This window comes from Arachis ipaensis, chromosome B7 (assembly GCF_059453495.1).
Source record: "Arachis ipaensis isolate K30076 ecotype BB chromosome B7, ASM5945349v1, whole genome shotgun sequence".
In the NCBI taxonomy this organism is placed as follows: Eukaryota; Viridiplantae; Streptophyta; class Magnoliopsida; order Fabales; family Fabaceae; genus Arachis; species Arachis ipaensis.
Genome location: NC_142442.1, coordinates 48222337 through 48249833, shown reverse-complemented (window position 1 = coordinate 48249833; position 27497 = coordinate 48222337). Strand labels below are relative to the sequence as shown.

Genomic DNA, 27497 nt, shown 5'->3' with positions numbered 1-27497 from the left:
CATGTCATAGAATCCTCACTGTGATTGCATCCCATGAGACTTTTATTCATTGATCCTTTTGTTGTTATTTCAGGGCTTATTTGTGTTCTTAGGCTAAGTGCTCTGTAAGGGGGCAACTCTTTAAAATAAGCTTTTAGCCAACACTCCCGAACCAGTTGGTTCAAGGTGCTAGGTGTTGAAGCACCCCTAAGGACTTACTCCCTCAAGTCTCTCCCCCATACATACACACCACAGGCATATGGTTTATTTATTTTCTTTCTTGAGACCTTGGTGTCCAGCACCTCTTTGGGTTACTAAATGCTCTGTAGTGAGGGTTACTCTTGATAGTGGACTTTCAGCTGATAATCCCGAGTTAGCTAACCCAAGTTACCAAGTGATCAGGCACCCCTAAGAGCTTATTCATCCAAGTAAATCCCTCACACAGGAGCACCACAGACATATGCCTCAAGATTAAAACCATTGGTGCCTAGCCTTATTGCTTACTCTTTTTCTTTTATTTTTCCACTTTCATTTTTCTTTTCCCCCTTTTTCTTATTAGGATCTTGTTATTTAGTTAGTCTCATGGGGTGTGTCTCAAGCATACGATTCCGGACAGATAGTTGTCTTCCCACCTTGTGGTTGAACCAACTTAGCTAACTTATGACCACACCACAAGCTCAGGACTTACTCCATAGTATGAACTCCACTCTAGTCTTTTAATAAACACTCATTCTCTTTTCATTTGATTCAAAAGGACAAGCATACAAGTAAGTAAGGAAAGGATGCAGTGACATAAAGACTAGCAAGCATAGACCTATTCAACAAAAATCTTAAAAGACAGAATTTAAAAAGGTTCAAACTATCATGGAAGCATGTTCTATTTCATACAAGATCTTCCTTATTTAAAGCATAGAAAAAGGATGGACCAACGAAGGAACTCCACCACCTTTTACTCATCTGGATGACCATGCTCCCCTCCTTGCTTGTCCTCTTTGTGTCTTCTTGTATTTCCTCGCATCCGTGCCAATCTTGCTTGCTTCCACTCCTCAAGTGCCTTCCTCACTGATTCATGGCTCTCTTCCACCCTTTGTCTTTCTTCTCGTGCTAATTCATCCCTCATTTCTTCATACCTTGCGATTCCCGGATGCAATATAGGCAGCTGTCCTACTAAGTAACCGAGCCTGGCTTGAGTGTTTATATGATGCCCAGTCTCGCTCGTGTAAACTCCTTCTGCGAATGCCCTTTGCTCGTCCAATAGTTCTGCCTGTTCTATTTGTCTTCGATGCATCTCATGTATGTGTGCACCTTGGGTGACACCAAACTTAGTTTGAAGCACAGTGATGAAAAAGTTGTTGTTCAAAGCTCCAAGACTAGCATGCTCTGAGTTGTATTCATGCTTCCTTGGCAGGCTTTGAACACCAAACTTGTTATTCACTATATACTGCATGACAAGGATTTCACCAAGTGTTAGTCAAGTTTGGGTTGGAATTCATAAAAATTGACTTATTAACAATTTTCTAAAAGCATATAAAACATGGGTTGCCTCCCATGAAGCGCTTCTTTAGAGTCACTAGCTTGACGTTTTTTCCTTTGTCAGGGTGATTGGTAATGCTTCAAGTCCTCCCCTCTTGCAGTGGACCTATAAACATTGGTTGTATCAATGATCTCTACATGTTCCAAGGAAAGAACTCTGTTGATAGTGAAGACCTTAGGTAGCTGAGATGGTTGACGTTGGGATTTTTGCTAGTAAAGAATGTCATAGAAACAGTCGCGTTGTAGATATAGTCTCTAAACCGACAGAAATCCCTTCGTACAAACGTTTTGGTTGTCACAAGTAACAAACCCCTAAATAAATTGATAACTGAAGTATTCAAACCTCGGGTCGTCTTCTCAAGGAATTGCAGGGAGGTATGTTCTTATTATTAGTTATGAAGATTGTAAATTGGGGGTTTTGGAAGTAAGGAAGCAGTATATTACACAAAAAGAATAAAATAAAATAGTAATAATAAAATAAACTCTTGGCAAGGTATGAAGACTGGAGGTCCTATCCCAGTTATCCTTATCAATTGTAATGAGAATTGGATTATTCTTCCACTTTATTAACCTCTAACTATGAATGTAAGTTAAGTGGATGAATTAATTCTTGAAGAATTCCAATTCTCAATCAACAATGAGTTTGATAACTCAAGAGTCACCAATTATTTAACCAAAGCCAAAAGGGGAGAAATTCTACTTGAATGAAAATAATTTGGATAAATCGAGAACTTTAATAAATTAAAGAAAGCAATCATAAGTCTGGAATACCTCAATTAACTCTAATAAAGACATCAAATGTAACATGGAAGAGTTCATAAATTAAATTGGAAAAATAAATAAAAATAAAGAACCTGGGATTGAGAGTCACTCCTAAAACTAAGAGAAATCCTAAATCCTAAGAGAGAGAGGAGAGAACCTCTCTCAAAACTAATCTAAATCATGAGAAGTGAATTATGAGAGCCTCCTTATGAATGGATGTATTTTCCCACTTTATAGCCTCTAATTTGTGTTTTCTGGGCCGCAAACTGGGTCAAAAACAGTCCAGAATTCGCTGGTTTCGAATTTTGCCACGCTGGATTTCCGTCACTGCGACGCGGCCGCATGGATCACGCGGTTGCATCGCCTAGCGTTAGGGGAACTATAGTATATTATATATCAAATCGAATCCCGGACGTTAGCTTTCCAACGCAACTGGAACCGCGTCGTTTGGACCTCTATAGCTAAAGTTATAGCCGTTTGAGTGCGAAGAGGTCAGGTTGGACAGCTTAGCAGTTTCTCCAACTTCTTATGTATTCCTTCCACTTTTGCATGCTTCTTTTCCATCCTCCAAGCCATTTTTGCCCTGTAATCTCTGAAATCACTTAACACACATATCAAGGAATCTAATGCTAATAAGAGAGGATTAATAATAAGCAAATATAAGATCAAAGAAGCATATTTTCAATCAAAGCACATAATTAGGAAGGCAAATGTAAAACCATGCAAATAGTATGAATAAGTGGGTAAAGAGTAGATAAAAACCACTCAATTGAGCACAAGATAAACCATAAAATAGTGGTTTATCAACCTCCCCACACTTAAACACTAGCATGTCCTCGTGCTAAGCTCAAGAAAAGCTATAAAGATGAAAAGGAATGGTAGAATGTATGAAATGCAATCCTATGAATGCAACTACATGCAAAATGATTCTACCTACTTAGTTAAAAGTAAACAAATCTTTCAAGAGGAAATATGAACTGGATTTCACTAATTCAAATCATAATAAAAAGCAAGTAAACTTGTAAGAAGATAGCTCATGAAAGCAGGAAACATAGAATTAAGTACTGAACCCTCACTGGTAGTGTATATCACTCTAATCTCTCAAGTGTATAGGGTTTTTTTCACTCTACTCTTTTCTAGTCATGCTTTCTAAACCTTGTTCTTCATCTAACCAATCAACAAATATTTAATGTACCAATGCAAACATCATGAGGTCTTTTAAAGGTTGTAATGGGGCTGAGGTAAAGGTAAGGATATATGTATGGCCAAGTGAGCTATAATATGAATCATTAATTAACCTAAGCTCTCACCTAATATACATATACTCTATATAACTTTAAAATCATACCTAGCTACCCATAATTCTCACTTTTGTATAATTCCCATACTCATGTACCAAATTCTCTTTAATTTTTATCACATGAGCATTGATTTTTCATTAACTTAACATTGGGGTAATTTTGTCCCCTTATTTATTTGCTTATTTATTGAATATTATTTTTTTTTCTTTTCTTTCTTTCTTTCTTTCTTTTCTTTTTTTTTTTTGAATCATAAAAGTAAACATAACTCATCAATGCACATGGATTTTCCATTATTTTTCTATTTTGATTTTTCATGAGTAGGTTCCCAAATTCCCAATATTCAAAATTAGAAACATGATACATTCCCTTATTAACCCATGTTCCCACAGTTTCCCCGTACTTAATTGTTGCACAATCCCTATCTTAAGCTAACCAAAGATTCAATTGGGATATTTAATTGTTTTTCTGCTTAAGGCTAGTGATATGGTGAAATACAGAACAAATGGGGATTTAAAAGGCTCAAAGTGGCTGACAAGGGTGATTTAAAGGGTAGGCTTATTTGGGATAAGTGAGCTAAAATCAAACAATGGCCTCAATCATATGCAAGCATGTAAATATACTAAATAATGGACATATAGATTGAAACAAAATATAGATTACAATCATAGAGAAAGGAACACACAGGAATAAAATATTTATGGTTAAATAATGTAACTATGTAAATAAGCTCAAAGTCTCACAGGTTGTGTGTTCTTTGACTCAAAAACCATGTTCCAAATACAACTTCAAACAAATTTAACACATAAAAATTTAAAAAAAAAAATTTATTTAAATTAGTGAAATTTTTTTCAAAAATAGGATCTTAAAAAGAGATTTATTATTTTAACCAAGTAGTAACTAAATGCACAAAATCAAATAAATATGCAATCAAATATGCAGATGCAACAATGAACAAATAAAGAAAATAAGATTATTGGTGTTGAAAAGAAAGTACTAACCCACGGAGATCGGTATCGAACTTCCCACACTTAAAGGTTGCACCGTCCTCGGTGCATGCTAAGATGTACAAGTGGACGGGCTGTTCCAACTGATGCTTTTCTTCAAGGATTGTGCAGATGGACTTGTTTGTCTCCCCATGTAAACGTCTTCCGATTCCCTTTTGGGTGGCCATCCTGAAAGAAAAAGGGAAGAAGAGTAACCCAGAAATAGAGATAAGAAAATAAAAGAAGTATGGGTGGGTTAATGCCAAATAATAAGGGTCTCATTTACATGGAAGCTTCAACATGTAAGTGAGAAAATAATAGAAGCCATGGCATACCAATGGTGCAAAATTTGCAACAATGGAGAAAAGAGTGGGTAATGAAAGACAATGTGAGTTCATGTCAATGCAAAAGGAATATCAGTATTATAAAAATTAGCATTGATTTAAATAATATTACCCAATCAGAATTAAACAAGTCACTAAGCACCAAGAAAATACCAGAAAACATGTAACAGTTGAATAAGAACATTTGAACACCAATAATAAATTTAGAAAAATAAAAATATGCAATGAATGAAAGTATGCAAATAAATTAAATAAAATAAAATGAAAGTGAAAAAGAATGAGAAGTAGAAAAAGAAAGTGAGAAAGGAGAGAGAAGGAAGAAATTAGGATTAGAAGAGAAAAGATAAGAAAATTGGTACTAATCTGGATAGGTTGTGCGACGCTGGCGACGCGGTCGCGTGGGTGACGCGGTCGCGTGATGCGCAATAAGGTCAGGTGACATGGACGCGTGGGGCACGCGATCGTGTAACTCGATTTGTGCTAGTGGCGCGAGTGCAGCCTCGCGGTCGCATAACTCTCTGTTCAAAATTTAGTATTGCCAAAATCCAGGGTGACGCGGTCATGTGGTCGACGCGATCGCGCAGGTGGCCTTATTTCCAATATGACGCGGACGCGTGGGTGACGCGTTCGCGTGGCAGGGCTTGTGCTACTAGCACGAGTCCAGCCCAACTCCAGCTCAACTTTCGGCCATGCACCTAGTTGACGTCGATTTTCAGGTCACGCGGCCGCGTGGGGCACGCGGTCGCGTGGGTCGATTTGTGCCATTAGCACGCCTCCAGCACTGCTCCTGTGAAACTCTCTGTTCATATTAATATTGTCTCCCATCTCCTTGCGACGCGGACGCGTCACTGATGCGGTCGCGTCGCGTGCTCGCTTTTTTTTTTTTAAGTCTGAAATGATGCAGAATGCAGTGTTAACATGAATGTGATGCAAAACTCCAGGTTCAATATAAACTAAAATAAAATTTCAAAAACAAACAAAACTAAATAAAATTAAAATTGAGAAAGGAATGATTATACCACGGTGGGTTGTCTCCCACCTAGCACTTTTAGTTAAAGTCCTTAAGTTGGACATTTGATGAGCTTCCTGTTATGGTGGCTTATGCTTGAACTCATCCAGAAATCTCCACCAGTGTTTGTGATTCCAGTAACCTCTGGGGTCCCAAACTAGGCATGTAAAACCCTTGAGCAACTTCAAAGAGATTCTTAGGCTCCTGGGGTGTTGGATGTCAGAACGGATTCCAGGATCCCAAACCTTGCTTTTACACCCATTTTTGTCGGGATCTGTATTTTTCCAGTCGGGTGATAAGTAATTTGAATTCTCACTGCAGCTACCAAACAGCTTCCTAGACCCATTCAATTGAGCTCTACACCAACCTTTGCGTTTAAACTTAAAGCTTCCAACCATGATGAACCTTGCAGGACAATTCTTACCACTGGCCATCTTCCTCTTACTCTTAATGCCACAAAGAGCTCTAAGTTGACTATCCGTCTCCAGTAGCCCATATTCAAGTGGGATTAAAAAGCTATGGGATATGAATTTTACCCACTTGAATGTTGTGAAGGATGATGGCAACTTAGGGGGAGGTGTTTTTATTGAAATTGCAAGCTCCACTCCCTTGTGTTCTTCTCTGATAATTACCACCTCTTTGCAAGCTTCTTCAATTTCAACCTCTTCCTCTTGGTAGCTTCCTTCCAATTCAATCTTCTCTTCATTGCTTTCCAAGGGCATGGGAGGTTGTGCTTCTTCTTCTTGAATATCCATCTCTTGATCAACCTCTTCTAAGTCTTCAACTATAATATGCTTTGGAGGTTGTACACCCTCTTCAGCATCAATTTCAACCGTCTTGGAAGGAGGCTCTATGTCTTGACTTTCCCATGGAGGTTCTGCATCTCCTAAGTCTTTAACCAATTCTTCTTCTTGAACGATGACAGCTTCTTCTACTTGTTCTAGTATGAATTCATGCTCTGTCTTGTCCACTGGAGCCTCTAGTATCTCCTTCATGCTACGCCCTTCATGAAACTGTCCACATGGGGCTGTGGTTGACCCTTGTATATTTGAGCGTCTAGAAGCCCATTGAATTAATACTTGCTCCAGTTGTTGAACGGTTGCCTGAAATTTAATTACTGTTTCCCTTAGGCGAACCTCTGCTTCTCGGGTTACCGGACTTGGACATCATACAAAAGAAAGTAGTGGTGGTTGGGAGTGATTGGATTGGAATTGGGGTGGTTCTATATATGGTTCATATGGCTCATAAGGTGGTTGGTATGGTGGTTGAGGGTTAGGGTCATATGGAGGTGAATGGCGGAAAGGGGCTTGTGAGTTTGGTGGTCCAAAGTTATGTTGAGGAAAGGGTTCATAGGCATATGGTGGTGGTTGTTGATAGTCCATTGGAGGTGGTTGTTGCCATGAGGATTGATCAAATCCTTGTGGCTCCTCCCATCTTTGATTGTTCCAACCTTGATGCCTGTTCTCACTGTAATTTCTTCTTCCTGCAACAGTATTGTAACCAGACTCATAGCCAAAGGGGTGAGAGTTCATAGTAGCAAATAAAAATTAAAAATGAAAATAAAAATAAAAATAAATTTAAATTAAAAGGTTATTTAAATTTTGAATTTGAAAATTAAATTTTGAAATTTGAAATTTGAAGTTTTGAAATTTGAATGTTGAAATTTGATTTTTGAAATAAGATAAGATAAGATAAAAATTTTAAAAATAAAAATCTGAAATTTTTTTTCGAAAAAAATTAATTAAAAATATTTTTGAATTTAATGAAGAAAGAGAAAAACAATAAAATGACACCAAATTTTAAATTTTTAGATCAAAACGAAGAAAACAACTAAGAACAGCTTGAAGGTCAAGATGAACGTGAAGAACAACTTGAAGATCAAGATGAACACTAAGAATAAATTTTTGAAAATTTTTAATAACTAAATAAAAACCAATAACCTCTTAATTTATGAAAAAGCAAAAATAAAAAACAAAAATAAAAACAAATAAACAAGCAAAAATAAAAAAATATTTACAATAACCAATAATAAGGCACACGTTTGCAATTCCCCGGCAACGGCGCCATTTTGACGTTGGGATTTTTGCCAATAAAGAATGTCATAAAAACAGTCGCGTTGTAGATATAGTCTCTAAACCGACAGAAATCCCTTCGTACAAACGTTTTGTTTGTCACAAGTAACAAACCCCTAAATAAATTGATAACCGAAGTATTCAAACCTCGGGTCGTTGATGGGAAGCAGAAGCTGATGAATTAAAAAATTATTAAAATTGATACGTTGCAAGTATAGTTCTTAATTCACCGAAAATCTGCCTATCAATTTAGAAATGTGTCACAAAGAGTTTAAATCAAAATTACTGGGAGTTTTAAGTCCCAGGTCGTCTCCCAACGAGTTGCAGAGAAGGGTGCTATCTTATTAATCAGAGGTTCGAAGAAGTTGAGGTAAGTAAATTGGAATGTAAACTGAGGAAAATTAAATGATATGAATAAAAACCTTGACTAGAAATTGATTAGTTAGAATCTCTATCATTGATGGAATGATTTTTTAGATGGATTTATAATTAACGGTTACTCTGTTTAGTTATCCTTTACTAGGTAAGGGAAAGTCAAACAAGTTGGATTACTAGATCCGTTCACGAGTTACAACCCACTTAGTTCAAGGGATTGATGTTGGTGACAGGATAGCAATTCAACAATTAACCCAATTACAAATTTTCTTTTAATCCTTCCAACTCAAGAGTTCCTTTTCAATCAATTCTCCATCAAGTAAGGAAACTACTCACGCATTGTAAATAATAAACCCATAACACATAAAAGGGAATTAAAAGAAGACATGATTATTGGAATTGAAATTGAATTAAAAAGAAATAATCCTTGCATTAAATAATCATAAAAGTATCTGAATAATAAAATTGAACAAAACAAAGAATATGGAAGAATAAAACCAAGTTAAGAAAACAAACTAGAATGATGAAGTCTTGATGAGGAAATAACTCTTCTCAATGTTCCAATGCTAAGACCAATTGAAAATTAAAATTCTAAAAACTAAAGAGAAAAACATAAGAGAGTGAAAAACTAGATCTAAAACTACTGAATGAATGTGTGTGTTGTTTCTGCATATTCTCTGACTCTAGTCTGCTGTTCCGGGCCGAAAACTGGGCCGAAATAAGGTCCAAAAATCGCCCCAGCGAATTCTGCAGATTATGCAGATCGCACATGTCACGCGATCGCGTCGTCCATGCGGACGCGTCGCTTGCGCTTTTTCCTCTCCACGCTTTCGCGTCGCTTGCGCTTTTTCCTCTCCACGCGTTCGCGTCGTCCACGCTACCGCGTCGCTTGCGCTTTCCAATCCGTGCGGCCGCGCAAGCCATGCGGCCGCGTCACTGCGATTTGCGCTCCTTCCCGCGGTCGCGTGAGCCATGCGACCGCGTCACTTCTCGCTGGTTATCTCCTCAAATTCTTGTGTTCCTTCCATTTTTTGCTAGCTTCCTCTCCAATCTCCATCTCATTCATGCCCTATAAAGCCTGAAACACTTGACACACAGATCACGGCATCGAATGGAATAAAGGAGAATTAAAATTAAATAATTAAAGTCTCTAGGAAGCAATTTTCAAACATGTACTGAATTTAGGAAGGAAATCTAAATGCATGCTAAATTGATGAATAAGTGGGTAAGGATCATGACAAAATCACACAATTAAACACAATATAAACTATAAAATAGTGGTTTATCAGTCGTCTTCTCAAGGAATTGCAGGGAGGTATGTTCTTATTATTGGTTATGAAGATTGTAAATTGGGGGTTTTAGAAGTAAGGAAGCAGTATGTTGCACAAAAAGAATAAAATAAAATAGTAATAATAAAATAAACTATTGGCAAGGTATGAAGACTGGAGGTCCTATCCCAGTTATCCTTATCAATTGTAATGAGAATTGGATTATTCTCCCACTTTATTAACCTCTAACTATGAAGGTAAGTTAAGTGGATGAATTAATTTTTGAAGAATTCTTATTCTCAATCAACAATGAGTTTGATAACTCAAGAGTCACCAATTATTTAACCAAAGCCAAAAGGGGAGAAATTCTACTTGAATGAAAATAATTTGGATAAATCGAGAACTTTAATAAATTAAAGAAAGCAATCATAAGTCTGGAATACCTCAATTAACTCTAATAAAGACATCAAATGTAACATGGAAGAGTTCATAAATTAAATTGGAAAAATAAATAAAAATAAAGAACTTGGGATTGAGAGTCACTCCTAAAACTAAGAGAAATCCTAAATCCTAAGAGAGAGAGGAGAGAACCTCTCTCAAAACTAATCTAAATCATGAGAAGTGAATTATGAGAGCCTCCTTATGAATGGATGTATTCCCCCAGTTTATAGCCTCTAATCTGTGTTTTCTGGGCCGCAAACTGGGTCAAAAACAGTCCAGAATTCGCTGGTTTCGAATTTTGCCACGCTGGATTTCCGTCACTGCGACGTGGCCGCATAGATCATGCGGTCACGTCGCCTAGCGTCAGGGAAACTATAGTATATTATATATCAAATCGAATCCCCGGATGTTAGCTTTCCAATGCAACTGAAACCGCGTCGTTTGGACCTCTATAGCTAAAGTTATAGCCGTTTGAGTGCGAAGAGGTCAGGCTGGACAGCTTAGCAGTTTCTCCAACTTCTTGTATTCCTTCCACTTTTGCATGCTTCCTTTCCATCCTCCAAGCCATTCTTGCCCTGTAATCTCTGAAATCACTTAACACACATATCAAGGAATCTAATGCTAATAAGAGAGGATTAATAATAAGCAAATATAAGATCAAAGAAGCATGTTTTCAATCAAAGCACATAATTAGGAAGGCAAATGTAAAACCATGCAAATAGTATGAATAAGTGGGTAAAGAGTAGATAAAAACCACTCAATTGAGCACAATATAAACCATAAAATAGTGGTTTATCAATGGTACAGTGGGGAGATCAGGGGGGATATCTGGGAAGTAAGCTAAGATCACTTTATCCCCTGGAGAGAAGTCCTCTGTAGGGATCTTTTTGTTCCTCCACCTCCTTGGTACCTTCTTCTTTGTTTCTTTTGATGTTGCCTTGCTCTTTGTGGCCTCTTCTTCTAAAGGAATTTTGAGGTTGTCTTCACATGCCACTAGTGGTTTAGGTTCCTCCAACTTTTCCTTGAGCTGTGACAGCTACTTGTTTCCTTGTCCATTAACCAAGGGAGTCTCCGGATGAGCTTGTTGTTCTTTAGTACTTGCCTCTTCCTTCAGTGTCTCACTGTGATCCTTCCTTGGTTCCTTGTTCTCTTGATCTATTTCCTGTGAGTGTTTGAAAATAGTGAAGGCGAGCTGTTCATCATGGATCCTCAAGATTAGCTCCCCTCGCTCCACATCTATGAGTGCTCTGGCTGTAGCTAGGAATGGTCTTCCCAATATGATTGGGTGAGTGTAACTCTCTTCCATGTCCAATATGACAAAGTCTGCTGGGAGGAAGTATTTCCCAACCTTTACCAACACATTTTCCACCACTCTTATTGCTTGTTTTTGAGTTTTGTCAGCCAGCCTGATGACTACATCTGTGGGCATTATCTCATTGATCTGCAGCCTCTTCACAAGGGACAAGGGCATTAAGTTGATGCTTGCTCCCAAATCACAGAGTGCTCTATCAAACATTGTTTCTCCTATGGTACAGGGTATGTGAAAACTCCCTGGGTCCTTTCTTTTTGTAGGCAACTCTGGTTGAATGAGGGCGCTGCACTCCTTGTTCATCACTATAGTTTGGCCTCCCTTGAGTGAGCTTTTCCTGGGAAGCAGTTCCTTCATATACTTGATGTATGCAGGCATTTGTTGGATGGTCTTGATGAATGGTATGTTTACATGCAGAGATGCAAACAAGTCAAGAAATCTTGAGTATATTCTCTTCTCCACAGCACCATTGAGTAGTTGAGGAAAGGGTGCATAGAGTCTCAGCAGCTCCTGTTGTGAGATTTTTAGTTCTTGGTGATCTTTTTCCTTCTCCTCTGCTGAGGTATCTCTAGGTTGTTCTGACGGCTTGTTTGGCTTGTCCTCAGTCTCCTTATCACTTATAGTGACCATCTTGTAATCTTCCCATCTTACTTTCTTTGTTTCTCCTCTCAGATTTTTCTCTGTGTCACTTGGGAATCCATCTGTAGGTTTGGGAATCTGCTCAGAGAGATACCCTACATGAGATTCCAACCTCTTGATGGTGTCTCCTTGGTTCTTAAAATTTGCTCGCACTTCCTCCTTGAACGCCTTGTTGTCTTGAATCTCTTTGCCTATGCCTTCAAGTAGATTCTCAATCCTTGAGAGTCTGTCATCAAATGATGGTGGATTGAGATTAGAGGTGGAAGGATGAGGAGTGTTATTTTGGTTTTGATATGCATGTGGAGAGGTGTTGTCATGGTGGTGTTGATATGTTCTCTATGTGAATTATTGGTGAGCTGCATTGTTGTTGGGGTTGTGATGTCTCCGATCTTGCCCTTGATCTTGTTGATTCCCCCACCCAAATTTTGGGTGATTCTTCCAACCAGGGTTGTAGGTCTTGGAGTACGGATCATGGTTTTGCCTAGGTGAATACCCAATGTAGTTGGCTTGCTCCTGACTACCCTCTGCTTCTTTATTCACTCCTTCTTGGGTTGCTGATAAAGTGGTGATTGCTGCTACTTGGTTCCTCTCCATCTTCTTGGTGAGGTCAGCCAGCTGCTTGGTAATGAGCTTGTTTTGAGCAAGCAGTGCATCCACAGTGTTTAGCTCCATTGCTCCTCTAGTGTTGCCTCTTTCAGAAGCATAGAAATAGTCATTTTCTGCTACAGTTTTAATGACATCTATGGCCTCCTCAATGGTCTTCTTCTTGCTCAGAGATCCTCTAGATGAATGGTCTACTGCCTTCTTTGATTCATAAGAAAAGCCTTCATAGAAAATGTGTAGCTGCACCCATTCATTGAACACATCTGGTGGACACCTCCTTGTCAGGTCCTTAAACCTCTCCCATGCTTCATATAGAGTCTCACCATCTTGTTGCTTGAAGGTTTAGACCTCAGCTCTCAGCCTGTTGATTCTTTGGGGAGGATAGAATTTGGCTAAAAATTTGTTCACCACATCTTCCCAAGTTGTCAAACTCTCCTTCGGAAAAGACTCCAGCCACTTGGCTGCCTTATCCTTGAGTGAGAATGGAAATAAGAGCAGTCTATAGGCGTCAGGATGAACACCATTAGACTTCACCGTGTTACATATCCTCAGGAAGGTGGTTAGATGTTGATTGGGGTCTTCTTGGACTCCTCCTCCGAACGAACAGTTGTTTTGAACAAGGGTGATGAGCTGTGGTTTTAGTTCAAAATTATTGGCATGGATGGTCGGCTTTTGAATGCTACTTCCACAGTTTCCTGGGTTTGGATTGATGTGAGAGCCTAAAACTCTTCTCTCTTCCCCAGCATGATTTGCTCGACCTTCTATGCCATGGTTGAGAGCCTCTTCTTCATGATGGTTTTCCATGTTTTCTTCCATGTTTGGTTCAAAGTATTCCTCCTCTTCCTCGGCACCCACTACTCGTTTTTCTCTTGCTTCCCTCCTTAATCTAAGGAAGGTCCTCTCAGGTTCTGAATCAAAGAAAGTTGAAGCCCCACTTCTTCTCCCTGTCATACAACCAACAAAGCACAAGCAAAGAAAATAGACGCAGGAAATATTTCTGTTAGAATTACTGTTAGTGTGAGTGATGCAATATATCAAACAGTTAGTGGGTCAGTGAACTGAATTGTAAATAACTAAGAAAAAAACGAAAAAGTAGGGGGAGGGGAAGAAATTAACTAAAACTTAAAGTAAATTACTCAAACAGAAAAATTAAATCAAACAAACTAAAAATGCTCAATCTAGTTATCCTCCAATTTAATCATTGTTGATTCAAAATCAATCCCCGGCAACGGCGCCATAAACTTGATACGCGGAAAACTTGTCTCGCAACAAATTTCCTTCGGCAAGTGTACCGAATTCGTCGTCAAGTAAAAACTCACAATAGAGTGAGGTCGAATCCCACAGAGATTGATTGATCAAGCAACTTTAATTAAAGGAATGTTCTAGTTGAGCGAACCAAAATTTGAGTTGAGAATTGTAAAAAATTAAATAGTGGGTAGTAAAAGGCAGAAACAGTAAATGCTGGAAATAAAGAGCTGAATGTAGATGGCAGAAAGTAAATTGCAGAATCTTAAATGGGAATGGGGTAATTGCTCATAAAAGTAAATGGCAGAAATTAAAGAGAATGGGTAAGATCAGAAATGGGGAGTTCATTGGGCTCAGGAGATGTTGCATTCTCCGGATCAAGTTCATTTTCATCTCTTCCTCAATCAATGCATTCATTGATTTCCTTGGCAATCTTAAGTGATCGAATTACAATTCCTTGTAATTCAATCTCTCAAATCTTGATCAATAGCCAATTCCTTGGTCAATTGCTCATGAAAAGAGATGAAGTATGGTCACTGATTATACCACATGCATTTCCCAAATCAAGTGTTGGAAGGATTATAGTTACATATCCTTCCACACCCAATTTGGTCCAGCATGAGAAAGCATTTCTAGCATGATCCCTTCATTCCTCTTTCAAGGTTCAGAAGAGATCCAAGTATGAATAGCTTCTTTTCCAAGATAACTACCCAATTGGATGAAGATCGAAAGCTTTCTAGTAAAATCAAGAGAAAAGATAGAAGAAGGATAATGAAAACTAAAATTGATCCATCAAATTACAACAGAGCTCCCTAACCCAATGAAAGGGGTTTAGTTGTTCATAGCTCTGGAAAATGAAAACAAAGATGGAGAATACATGCTGAAAGTAAACTAGAAGTGCAGAGAAAGTAAAATACAGAGAGTAATTCTAAGCCAAAGGCTCTCTAAAGTTTCCATCTCTCTTAACTAATTCAAAGCTACTCCTATATATACTACTCTTCTGATCTTCTAGTTGGCTCTTCAAGTCTTGGGTATGGGCCTTTGGATCCGGAGTTTGAAGCAGTTATCTTCTTCATTGGGCTTAGCTTTGCTTGCAGAGAGAAAGTGTGAAGTAGGCAGGGACTTTTAGCTTAGGACGTTAGTGGTATTAACGTTAAGTGGAGGTGTGGGTTCGAGAACGTTAGTGACAATCACCTTTTTCACTAACATTGCTCACCCAAGTATGAGCCACGTTAACCTCAACGTTAGTGGCACAAACGTGCCACTAACGTTGCCTCTTGGTCCTTCGCACACGTTATTAGGACTTACCTTTCCCAATAACGTTGATAAGCCTCCCCCTTCCCTATGTTAGAGTCCATGTTAACTTAGTTAACGTGGCTCTCAACGTAGGCTTGCCAATCCTTCGAGAACGTTAGTGACACTTACCTTTGTCACTAACGTTCCAATATGCCCCTATTTCCCACGTTAGAGTCCACGTTAACTAGGTTAACGTGGCTTCTAACGTAGCAATGCTAGCCATCTCTAACGTTAGTGACAAAGGTGAGTGTCACTAACGTTGGCTCATCATTCCCTTATCCACGTTAGCTTCCACGTTAACTAAGTTAACGTGGGAGTTAACGTGGCTCATAGTGGCTTGTGTGGGTTCATTCCAACGTTAGTGACAAAGGTAGGTGTCACTAACGTTGGCGATCACATGCTATCTCCACGTTAGCTTCCACGTTAATTAGGTTAACGTGGGAGTTAACGTGGCTCATTGAGGCTTGGCCAACGTTAGTGACAAGGGTTAGTGTCACTAACGTTGGCTTCTTCTTTGCTTCCCAACGTTAGAGTCCACGTTAACTAAGTTAACGTGGCTCTTAACGTGGCCACTTATGAGCTTGGTCCAACATTAGTGACAAAGGTAAGTGTCACTAATGTTGGCTCCATTTTTTTTCTTCCACGTTAGAGTTCACGTTAACTTAGTTAACGTGACTCTTAACGTGGGCTATGATGGCTTCGAGGGCGTTATTGGCGATTACTTTTCTCATTAACTTTGCAAGTTAGCTCCCATTCCATGTTAGAGGTCACGTTAGTTAGATTAACGTGGCTGCTAACGTGGTTCTTCCTTGCCTCTTTTGTCCTAAAATTAAGCAATAATGTGCATCAAAGTTCTAATCCAAGTCATGGGAAATGCAACATCCAATTTGTCATTAAATTCATGCAAAATCCTCATGAAATAATGTAAAGTGCACAATGTATGCTTGAATCAAGATGTAAGTGAATATCTACCCAGACTAGCTTATTTTCTAAGAAAATGCATGAAACTACCCTAAAAACAGTAAAGAAAAGGTCAATGAAACTAGCCAAAATGCCCTGGCATCATTGCTCTAACCACCTTTTTCATTAATTGTGAATTCTTGCTGGTTGCTGCTTGTTGTGCTACTTGTATGACAGGTATGAGAAAGGAAACCTCAACCTTATTTGATAGTGAACCGGAAAGAACCTTCCTGAGACTAAGGAGGGAAGCAAGAGGAAAAAGAGTTGTTGGTGCAGAAGAAGAGGAGGAATACTTTGATATAACCATGACGATGATATGGAAAACCATCATGAAGGAAAGGTAAACAATCATGCTAGAAGAGGTGGAGCTAACCCTGCTGGACAAGAAAGGAGAGTTTTGGGATCATACATCAATCCAAATCCAGGAAATTGTGGCAGCAGCATTCAAAAGCTAACAATTCATGCTAATAATTTTGAATTGAAGCCTCAGCTCATAACGCTTGTCCAAAACAACTGTTCTTTTGGAGGAAGTGCCCAAGAGAATCCTAATGAGCATCTCACTAAATTCCAAAGGATATGTGACACAGTTAAATCTAATGGTGTTCATCCTGATACCTATAGATTGCTACTGTTTCCATTTTCTTTGAGGGACAAAGCATCAAAATGGCTAGAGTCATTTCCCAAGGAAAGCTTGACCACCTGAGAAGATGTAATGAACAGATTCTTAACAAGGTTCTACCCTCCACAAAAAGTAAACAGGCTGAGAACTGAGGTACAAACTTTCAAACAACAGGATTGTGAGACTCTATATGAAGCCTGGGAGAGATTCAAGGATTTGATAAGGAAATACCCCCCTAACATGTTTAATGAGTGGGTGCAAATCCATATCTTCTATGAAAGGCTGAGTCATGAATCAAAGAAGGCTATAGACCACTCATCTGGAGGTTCCCTCAACAAGAAGAAGACCATTGAAGAAGCCATTGATATTATAGAGACAGTGGCTGACAATGAGTACTTTTATGCCTCAGATAGGAGCAACAACAGGGGAGTCTTGGAATTAAACCATATGGATGCAATCCTGGCCTAGAATAAGATGATCACCAAGCAACTAGCTGAATTGACCAAACAAATAGAGAAGAATCAGGCTGCAGCTATCCACACTCAACCATCAACCCAAGAAGAGTTGGATACAGAAGAAGGAGTTAACTGGGAGAAAGCTAATTACCTTGGAAACTCATCTAGGCCAGCTAATGATCCTTATTCTAAAACCTATAACTCTAGTTGGAGGAACCACCCAAATTTTGGGTGGGGAAACCAACAAAATCAAGGCCAAGATCACAGACCCCATAACCCAACCAGTATAACAACTCTACTCACCAAAACTCCAACCAAAAACCATACCAGACCACACAAAACACTTATTCACAGCCACCATATGAAAACCACAACAACCACTCTCAACACCCCAATTCCAACCAACCATCACCACATGATGATGACAGAATGGCCAAGATGGAAGCTATGCTTGCAAACCTTAGCAAAGAGTGTGAAGACATGAAAAAATTCAGGGAAGAAGAGAGAGGTAATATAAAAAGCCGAGGGGAGGTTCTTAAAAATCTCGAATCTCATGTAGGACATCTTTCACAATAGACTCCAAAGTCCACTGATAGTTTTCCAAGTGATACAGAGAAAAATCCAGAGGGGGAATGAAGAAGGTACGGTGGAAAGAATGCTAGTCAATCAATCTAATCAGTGAAAAAGGTCTGAAGAAAGAATGCTCCAGACACTCAGAGCATGATGAAGGAGAGTCAAAAAAGAATGTAAGGGAGATAGAAGAAATGGCTAGCCCTGAACAGAGGAAGGAACAAAAAGAGAAAGAATCCCTCAAGCCTTTTATGCCACAAGCACCATTTCCACAGAGACTCAAGGGAAGTGAGAAAGACAGGTCATATTCAAGATTCCTAGACATGTTTGCATCCCTCAGTGTCAACATCCCCTTCATCAAAATTCTCCAACAGATGCCAACATACATCAAGTGCATGAAAGAACTGTTGACCAAGAAAGGAACCTTAAAAGGGGGACAAACAGTGACAATGAACAAGGAATGTAGTGCCCTCATCAAGAAAGACATACTCATGAAGAAAAAAGATCCAGGGAGCTTTCATATTCCATGTGCCATAGGAGAGACAAAAATTGACAGAGGATTCTGTGACTTAGGAGCTAGCATAAATGTGATGCCTCTATCTCTTATGAAGAAGTTGCAAATCAATGAGCTGAGATCCACGGATGTAATCATCCAATTGGTAGATAAAACTCATAAGCAGGCCGAAGGAGTAGTTGAAAATGTATTGGTGAAAGTAGGAAACTACTTCCTCCCCACTGACTTTGTTGTTATGGACATGGAGGAAAGTTACCTTCATCCCATTATTCCAGGGAGACCATTTCTAGCCACTGCTAGAGCCCTGATAGATGTGGAACAAGGAGAGTTAATCCTGAGAATACATGATGAACACCTCACCTTCCATGTGTTCAAACCTACATCTGAGTCTGAGCCAGAACCTAAAGAGTCAAAGAATGATCACAGCAACATGTGCACAAAGGAAAGCAACAGTAAATCAGCAGCTGAACCACTGAAACCTTCTTTGGTGAACAAGCAAGAAATTTAAGAGATACAGCAACCAGGAGAACTCAAGAAAGAACTGAAGCCACAAGAGTTGAGAGGAGCATCTAACAAGAAACTTCCTGACACAATACTCATTGGAGCACCACTGGAAGAAGAGGAAAGAATTGTGAAGAAATTGCCAAGGGGATGGAGAAATAAAAAGATTCCTACAGAGGGTTTTTCCACTGGAGACAAGGTGATATCAGCCCACCATCCACCAACCCCACCCTATCTTCCAACCATTCCATCTCAATTACCTCAAGTGTTCACCATTAGAAATGTCCTCTCCCTAGAGCATGAAGAAATCATTAAGGAATCAAGTGGAGACCGCTTCACTGTAAGGGGAGAAGACCTAAGGCACTACAATCCACCATGACAAAGACCAACCGTCAAGCTAGTGACGCTAAAGAAGCGCTCCATGGGAGGCAGCCCATGGTTTAGTTTCGTTGTTTTTAATAATTCAGTATGAATAATAATTGTTGCTCTAACATGAATTCAAGCTCTCATAGACAATTTTGACAACTATCCATGATATGGTGAAGCATATGATCCAATTCTAAGTTTGGTGTGCCTACAAGCATACTAAGATACCTTTCAAAAATAATGATCATATTGCCATGGTGACATATGTTTCCTGGAATATATAGCCAAACATTAAGTTTGGTGTTCTATATATTGCAAGAACAAGTCATGAGAGTCAAAGTTCTTTTGAGTTTTGAAAGTCATGAAAGTGCAACCATGTTTATAATTTTTAGTTCATGTTTAGAAATAGAAAAAATAAAGTGTTCTCATAATGGTCCAACCAAAAGTGACAATAATCCTGTGAGATCTCAATGATAATATTTGGAGGAAGTAACACTTTGAACCATATAGCCAAACACTGAGTTTGGTGTCCTCCAAGAATATATAAAGTACAAAAGGAGTCACAGATGGATGAGCAATTATGAAGAACACTAGTCAAATTTTTAGTTTAAAATTTAAGCATTGCTTGCCATGTATTCACCACCACCTATTTTAATTCTTTTCTTTGTTGTGACATGATGGATAGGTATGCAGAAGAAATGTTTGATGAAAGGGACAAGACAAGGAAGAGTAAAGCTAGCATGAAGACAAAAGTAGATCACATGGCTTGGAAGGTTGCTTTGTAAGGATCAAGATCTGCATATCCTTGGGAGAAACCCTTAGAAGACCGACCCCACATGCTTAATGAAGAGGCAACTTTTGTCCTCATTCATCTTTACATGCAAACCATTAATTCATGACTTGTCCCAGAGAATCCTAGCCATCCGTTCTTCATTAAAGCTTACTATAAATGGCCTCCCTTGAACCATGCATGTAAACTATAGTTTCACACTTCTTGTACTCCAAATATTAAACTCTTGTGTTCTCTAAAACTAAAACCTAATAGCCGTGTTATTTGTGCAACAAAGCACCCTTGTTCACTTGCTTCCATAACACTACCTTAACTTCAAACACTTTTCCCCCGAGAGTGCATCACACCAACCGTCGCTCTTGACAAACCTTTAACCCCCACTCGGCTAACTATCAAGGAAAGCATGGAATCTTCTTCAAGTTCAAAAATAAAGAGAGGAAAGGAACCTGTCACTAAGGAAGCTGAAAATGACTATGATCGATGAAAGTTCATATCATGGTTCCACCAATTGCAACTTGGGTGGATGAATGACAAAAAGATATATCCAGAAATTCCTTTCCTGTTGCCTGAGGAGGGATGCCCAGAAATAAAAGCCAAGATCAGAAAGAGGAAGTGGGAAGAGCTTACCTCACCAATCACCAGGATTAATGCAAACATCATAAGGGAGTTCTATGCTAATGCTACAAGGCTGGATATGACTGAAGCACCAACATACAAGAGTTTTGTACGGGGTGTAGAGGTAGACTTTAGCCTGAAGGCCATTATGAAGGTCTTAGGACTAAGGCAAGCACATTTTGATGAGCCAGGGTACCTACAAAGAGTGAACTGGAACCCTGATTATGATGAAATTTGCAGTGATATCTGTGTGATAAATACTAACTAGGAGAGAGACAATGAAGGAGGGCACAAGTACCTGAGAAGAGGAGATCTCACTCCTGAGGCAAAATGTTGGTATGAACTTATAAAGAGATCAATTCTGGGCACAGTGAACACCTTTGAAGTTAACAGGCAAAAGGCTGTCATGCTACACTGTATAATAGTAGGAGGAGAGGTAAAGGTTCATGAGATCATTGCAAATGACATTCAGAAGATCTCAGAGAAAAATTCTGCTAAATCCTGGCTAAACTACCCCAGCACTATAATACGGTTATGCATGAAGGCCAGAGTGCCACTGGAGGATGCAAACCCAACATGGCTGCATCCGGGCATGCCTTTGACCCTCGAAAGGATGATGAATGTCACAGAGGCACAACATAGTCGAAGACCATAAAGGAGGAGAAGGAGAGAAGAACCACGGGAGGAAGAAGAACAACAAGAAGAACAAGAAGAGGAGCAACAATTCCAACCACAAAACAACATGGACATGGGGCTGATGCAAGAAGCAATTGAAAGGTTATCAGAACAGTACATAAGAGTTTAAGAGAAGCAAGAAGAATTCCATTCACAGTACATGAGAGCTCAACAAAGACAAGAGGAGCTTCAGTTGAGAATGATGAGTCAACAGAGAGATTATGAGTCAAGATCCTTAGTTATGCAAAGGGAACAAGCTTCACAATTTCAAGAATCTTTCAACCAGCTGGCCCAACTTCAAGTTGATAACATGAGAGCTTTCAAGGAGTTCACGACCCTTCAGGATGCAAGATATGGAGTTCAAGCTGATTATAACATAAATGGCCAACTCAAGCTCAACTACATTGCGAAATATCTACATAGCATGGACCCAGCATTTCTAATTTACGATCAATACTTCAAGGAAAGGAGTGACATAGAAATAGACAAAGCAATACGCCTTGAAAACAGAGTGGAAGAGACAATGAAGAAAGCTGGATTCTGGCAAAAGCTAAAGGGCAAAGGCAAGGGAAAAACTAGTAAGAAAGCAAGCGAGAAGAAGAAGAAAGACAAACAGGATAAAAAATGAAAGGTGGACTTGCTCCTTGGCTATTCTATTCAATAAAGAAAGAACATGTCTATTTTAGTTGATAGTAATTGTTAGTTTAAGTTGTTTTGCATTCTGTCATGTTTAATGTTGCAATAAGTATACTAGCCTAAGTGTGTGTGCTTCCACTTTCACTTGTTAAATGCTTGTCTTGTCCCCTGAGTCTTTTCAATTAAATAAAAGAAATGTTTGAACAAAGAAGTGGAATAGTTCCTTTTTAGCAAGAAGTGAAATAACAATAAGTGGTGGTATATATGTTTGATTGTGTAGTATCTCACTTATAATAAATAAAAGGATAGATTGTTTTCATTTTAGTGTAAATTAGCTTGCTGTCTATGAATCTTAGCAAATAAAAGTCCTTGGAGGAAAGAAAAACAAGTAAAAAGAAAGAAAAGAAAGGCCAAAAGTGGCAACAAAAATAGAAGAAAGCAAAAGAATAAGGCTAGACACCAATAGCTTGGACCTTAGGACATATGCCTGTGGTGTCTTTGTACTAGGATCTGCTTGGATGATTAGGTTTTATGGAGTGCTTTAACACTTGGTAACTTGGGTTTACTAACCCGGGATTATCAACCGAAAGTCCATTATCAAGAACAACCTAGTTACAAGGCATTTAGTGACCCAAAGAGGTGCTGGACATCAATGTCTTAAGAAGAATTGTGAGCCAAGTGTCTGTAGTGAATATGTGTTGAGTACAAATGAGCTAAAGAAGCTACTACTACACATGACACTAAGCTACAAGTAAGAAACAAGTTTACAGAAAAAGAAAATAAAGAAAAGCAATTACCAAGGATGAGTGAATAATAAGAGGTCATAGCAGTGTGTTAATTGATGCTTAAAGGAAACAGCCTATACCTAAAGCTCAATAAAAAATGAGCTGCTGCATTCTCTGCATTAAACCCCATGAGCTACTAATAATGTCTTGCTGATATGAACATCACTTTCTGTTTCATTCTTTCTTCTCAAATAATTCATTACTTGCTTAGGGACAAGCAAGATTTAAGTTTGGTGTTGTGATGCCAGGGCATCTTAGGCTAGTTTTCACTAGCCTTTTTCTTTGTTTTTAATGGGTTTTATGCACTTTCTTGAGCTATAACTAAGCAATTGGGTAGGAAATTTATATATGCCTAGAATCATTCAACCATGATTAATTTGATGCAATTTCATGAGAATTATGCCATAATTGCTTGTATGCTAAGAATGATGAGAATTCTCATGACTTTATCAAGGCTTTGATGCATGTATTTGTTGATGATAGGTGAAAGAAAGCATGGAAGAAGGATGAAGAAGGAGTCTGGAAAAGATGAAGAGGAAGCAACGTTGGTGGCCAAGTTGGACCACCAACGTTGCCTCCAACGTTGGAAGAGAAGCAGAACAAGTCTCTGCATATTTTGCTGATGCTCACGTTTGAGGGAGCGTCGGACATCCGACGTTACCCCCAACGTTGTGAGAAAATGATCAATTCTGGAGCTGAAGAATTTTTGAGTGACACGTACGCGTCTATGACGCGTAGGCGTGAAAAAGCAAAATTTTCATATCCACGCGCAAGCGTGAATCACGCGCACGAGTGGAATGGAAAAATTGACCATCCACGCGTACGCGTGGGTCACACATACGCGTCATTACAAGAACATTGGAGTCCAATGTTGCCTCAAACGCTAGCCTCCAATGTCCGCGATAAAGAGCCCAAAATTTGGATTTGAAAAACTTGAATCGATGCGTACGCGTCAGTGACGCGTACGCGTGGATGGGGAAAAGGGTGAATCATGCGTAAGCGTGGAGTACGTGCACGCGTGAATATGCCAACGTTGGAAGGAGCGTTGGAGGTCCAACGCTGAGGCCAACATCCCCTGCATGGTTTTATAGCTGGAAAATGAGATCTTTGCATCCACGCGCACGCGTGAAGCACGCGCACGCGTGGATGATTATTTTTGCCCTTTGTGCGCAAATGCGCAAGGCACGCGTACGCGTGGATAGCAGAATGTTGGCCCTCAAACATTGAGTCAAACGCCAATGACAACAAAGTTATCTGGTTTTTTTGAAGAGCGTTTGAGTCAACGTTGGCCATCAAACGTTGACTCCAACGTGAAGCATCATAATTTGCAATTCGAACAGGTCTCTTCTCAACAGCAAGGGAAACTAATTGGAGCCAATTCAACCCAATTCCATCAAGGCCAAAAGCCCAATTCATAGATTAAAGATCAATGGAAGAGAGTGTATAAATAGCTTAGAATTTGAGTTACAGTGGACTTTTTCCCTTTTATTATTCCTTTTACTGTACTGCACATTGGACTTTTTGTTCATTTTTCCTTTGCAATGTATCTTTCAATTCCAATTTTCATTTTGGGAGCTATGAACAACTAAACCCCTTTCATTGGGTTAGGGATCCCTATTGTATTTCAATGGATCAATAGTAGTTTTCATCTTCTTATTCTTTCTTTTCTCTTGATTTTTGTTAGAAAGCTTTCGGTCTTAATTCAATTGGGTAGTTGTCCTGAGAGAGAGGCTATCCATAATTGGAATTCTTCAGATCCTTGAGAGAGGGATGAAGAATTCATGCTAGAATTTCTTTCTCACATTGGATTAGATTAGGGGTTGGATGAATATAGTGACATGTAATCCTACCAATACTTTGATCTATGAATTTGTGTGGTATAGTCAGTGACCGAACCTCAACTCTTTCCATGAGCAATTAAATAAAGACATTGGACAATTGTTCATGCTTAGAAAGATTGGTGAGCCAAGACATTGGGATCCAATCATCTAAGATTGCCAAGCAATATCAATGAATGCATTGATTGAGGAAGAGGTGAAAATGATTTGATCCGGAGAATTCAATATCTTGAAACCCAATGAACCCCCATCTCTGATCTACCCATTCTATTTACTTTTTACTCTTTAATTTCACACTAATTCCCATTCCCATTTAATTTCTTGCAATTTAAGCTTCTGTTATTTAATTTCTAGCAATTTAATTTCTGTTCATCTACTTTCTTGCAATTTAAGTTTCCCGCCAAATTTTACTTTCTGCAATTATCAACCAAATCTGATTTCGCTCAACTAGTATAATTCTCCAATTAACATTGATCAATCTACCAATCCCTGTGGGATTCGACCTCACTCTACAGTGAGTTTTTACTTGATGACAAACCGGTGCACTTGCCGTTAGGAAATTTGTTGAGAGGTAAATTTTTGCGAATCATCACGCAATCAATCAATCACATTTTAATATCAATCCAACAAAATTCTCATTCATGTCTAGTGTCACGCAAAGATCAACATGAACATAATTATAATTAAGTTGCCACATAACAATATTCATAAGAAAATAATCTTGTTCTTAGAATAATTTATATGATTTGCATGATATATATGTTACTTTTACCTTCCACTCCTTAAACCAAAGCTTCTTTGTCGGAAGAGGGACATCTCCAAACTTTTTGTATGGTTTATCATATCGTTTCTTGATAATCTCTGTAATCTTATGAGAACCAGGAGGGAAAGGTAACCAATTGATAATTTCATAAAGAATTGACAAGTTAGGAAACTAAAAAAAATAGTTTTAAACAGAATGTTTTTATATATGGATAATGCCACTCAATGGGTTTGGAATTTGGATTCATTCAATGTGTTATAATTTGCATGATTCCTTTCACATTTGGAATTGTTCCTCGTAGCCGGCCAGGATCTAACTTTCTCCATAATTATTAAGGCAGACAATTTTATTAAAAGATTACTTATGTTATGCAGGTTCGGTTTTATGTTTTCGAGATCAAAGGCTACAAGTTGATAGAATCAACGTAAAACCATGTTTCAAAATCTAGTATCTAGGAGCAAAATCATAATTTTTATGCATCAAAATTGTTATTTTGTGAATAAAAAAGAGTGGAAATAAATCTATAGAAAACTAACTTAGGATGAAGTGATGAAGTCTATGTGTATAAGTGTATTTTTGAGTAAAATTTTCAACCTTTTACTATTCTCCTATTTATAGATGAAATCGATCAACAAATAAAAGCAGCGACATTCCACCTTATTTAATTTTTTGAGTAACAATCTATGTACTAAATATAGTAGTAAACACATATCTTTAGTCTATTGGCACTTTAATCATAATCTAGAAGCATATAACTAGTGAAAACATATACAAACAAAATTAATAAAATTAATAATCAAAATTAATATATATATATATGGTTATTTTAGAACTTTTTTCAACTTGTATTTAGTTATGGAGAGATCCAAATTTTACCTGGTTTTTTCATCTGGAACCAATCTTTCTTTTGTAACACTATTAGGAACCGATGCAGTCTCTAATGGAGGAGATATACTAGAGCTTCCAAGTGTCTCTGAATCAACTAATAGACTGGAATTGCGAGGCAGAGGAGGAATCAAAATTGGAGGAGGGGGTGGAGGAGGGGGACCCATACATCCTGGAGTAGGCCAACTTGGTGGATGAATACCCGTGTAGCCTAGATTAGAAACCATCAAATACGGTAGCTGGCTAAGTGGTCCTGACTAAAAATCTGGCACAATTGAAGTCCCAGAAGAGGTGGAGGTGGTTGAAATAGCGACTACGGTGGTGGTGCGAGAACCTCTATGACCCTTGACACCTTTACCCTTGACCCAAAGAGCCATGACCTACATATATATATTAAAGACAATATTAAAACAATACAAGCTAAAATAATATTAAAGACAAGTCAAATATTAAAAATGATTACCCTATTAAAAATCGATATGATCGTCAAAGTCTGCAACATCATCATATTCATTTTTAGCCCCAGAACTAGAGCCGATGGACAATTCGATGATGCGGTCCTCTCCAAATGGAGACTTAAGACAAATAGGAGACTCAGTGTCAGAAATTCTAGAAGGATTGCTCTCATCCACTTGATAAGCTACATCATTCTCTTCCTTATCCTCCTCTATATGTACATAATTGGTTTCAATTCTACCTCTTGGTTTAGTGTTTACAACAACACGCCACATAGACTTGCAATTTCCAGGATAAGGTAAGAAGTAAACTTGTTTAGCTTTTTGGGTGACAATGAAAGGATCATAGTGGCGATATCTTTTACTATGGTTGACTTCAGTTATTTTGTAGTCATTATGAATACGTGTTCCATTTGGACGACTTGGATCATACCATTGACATTTGAACAAAACAACTCGATTAGAGTCACCACCAGTATATTCAAGCTCGAGTATATCTTCTAATACTCCAAACCAATCACTTTTCCCGTTGCCTTCATCACCTTTAACAAACACACCGATGTTATCGATTTTTTTTCCTTTTTCCCTTGCAAGAGTATGAAATGTATATCAATTTACTTTATAAATTGGACAATTTGATGCTTTGTTTGAAGGACCCCAAGAAAGTGATTGCAAACCAGGATCAATAATTTCATTGCATTGATTTTGAACCTAGTTAGAAACATGCAACAAATTATTTAATAGAAGTGATATGTTATTACTAGGTAATGCATCCTTTACAACAAATGATACGAATCTATGCACTTACATATGATGCAAACCAAGGAGGAAATCGGTCATCGCTTTCTCCAGGACAAGTTTCTTTCCAAAACCTTGATGAAAGTAGGACTAGAGTTGATTAGTATGGGATT

General features: G+C 38.5%; 1 protein-coding gene and 2 non-coding genes across 3 annotated transcripts in view; 1 reads left to right on the top strand and 2 right to left on the bottom strand.

The window, feature by feature from the left end:
- LOC148551071 (uncharacterized) overlaps positions 1 to 26358 on the bottom strand; it is a 34242-nt gene extending 7884 nt beyond the window's left edge. Inside the window, exons 1-2 of the mRNA XM_088494703.1 lie at positions 26143 to 26358; positions 25256 to 25417 (exon numbers count right to left, since the gene is read on the bottom strand). Of these exons, the coding sequence (XP_088350829.1) occupies positions 25256 to 25417; positions 26143 to 26358 (378 nt within the window). The remainder of the gene's footprint in view (positions 1 to 25255; positions 25418 to 26142) is intronic.
- LOC148551073 (small nucleolar RNA R71) lies at positions 12875 to 12981 on the top strand. The gene has a single exon (XR_015892907.1). It is a non-coding gene; the product is annotated as a small nucleolar RNA R71 (small nucleolar RNA).
- LOC148551072 (small nucleolar RNA R71) lies at positions 16877 to 16984 on the bottom strand. Its single transcript, XR_015892591.1, has one exon. It is a non-coding gene; the product is annotated as a small nucleolar RNA R71 (small nucleolar RNA).
- Positions 26359 to 27497: the final 1139 nt, after the last annotated feature.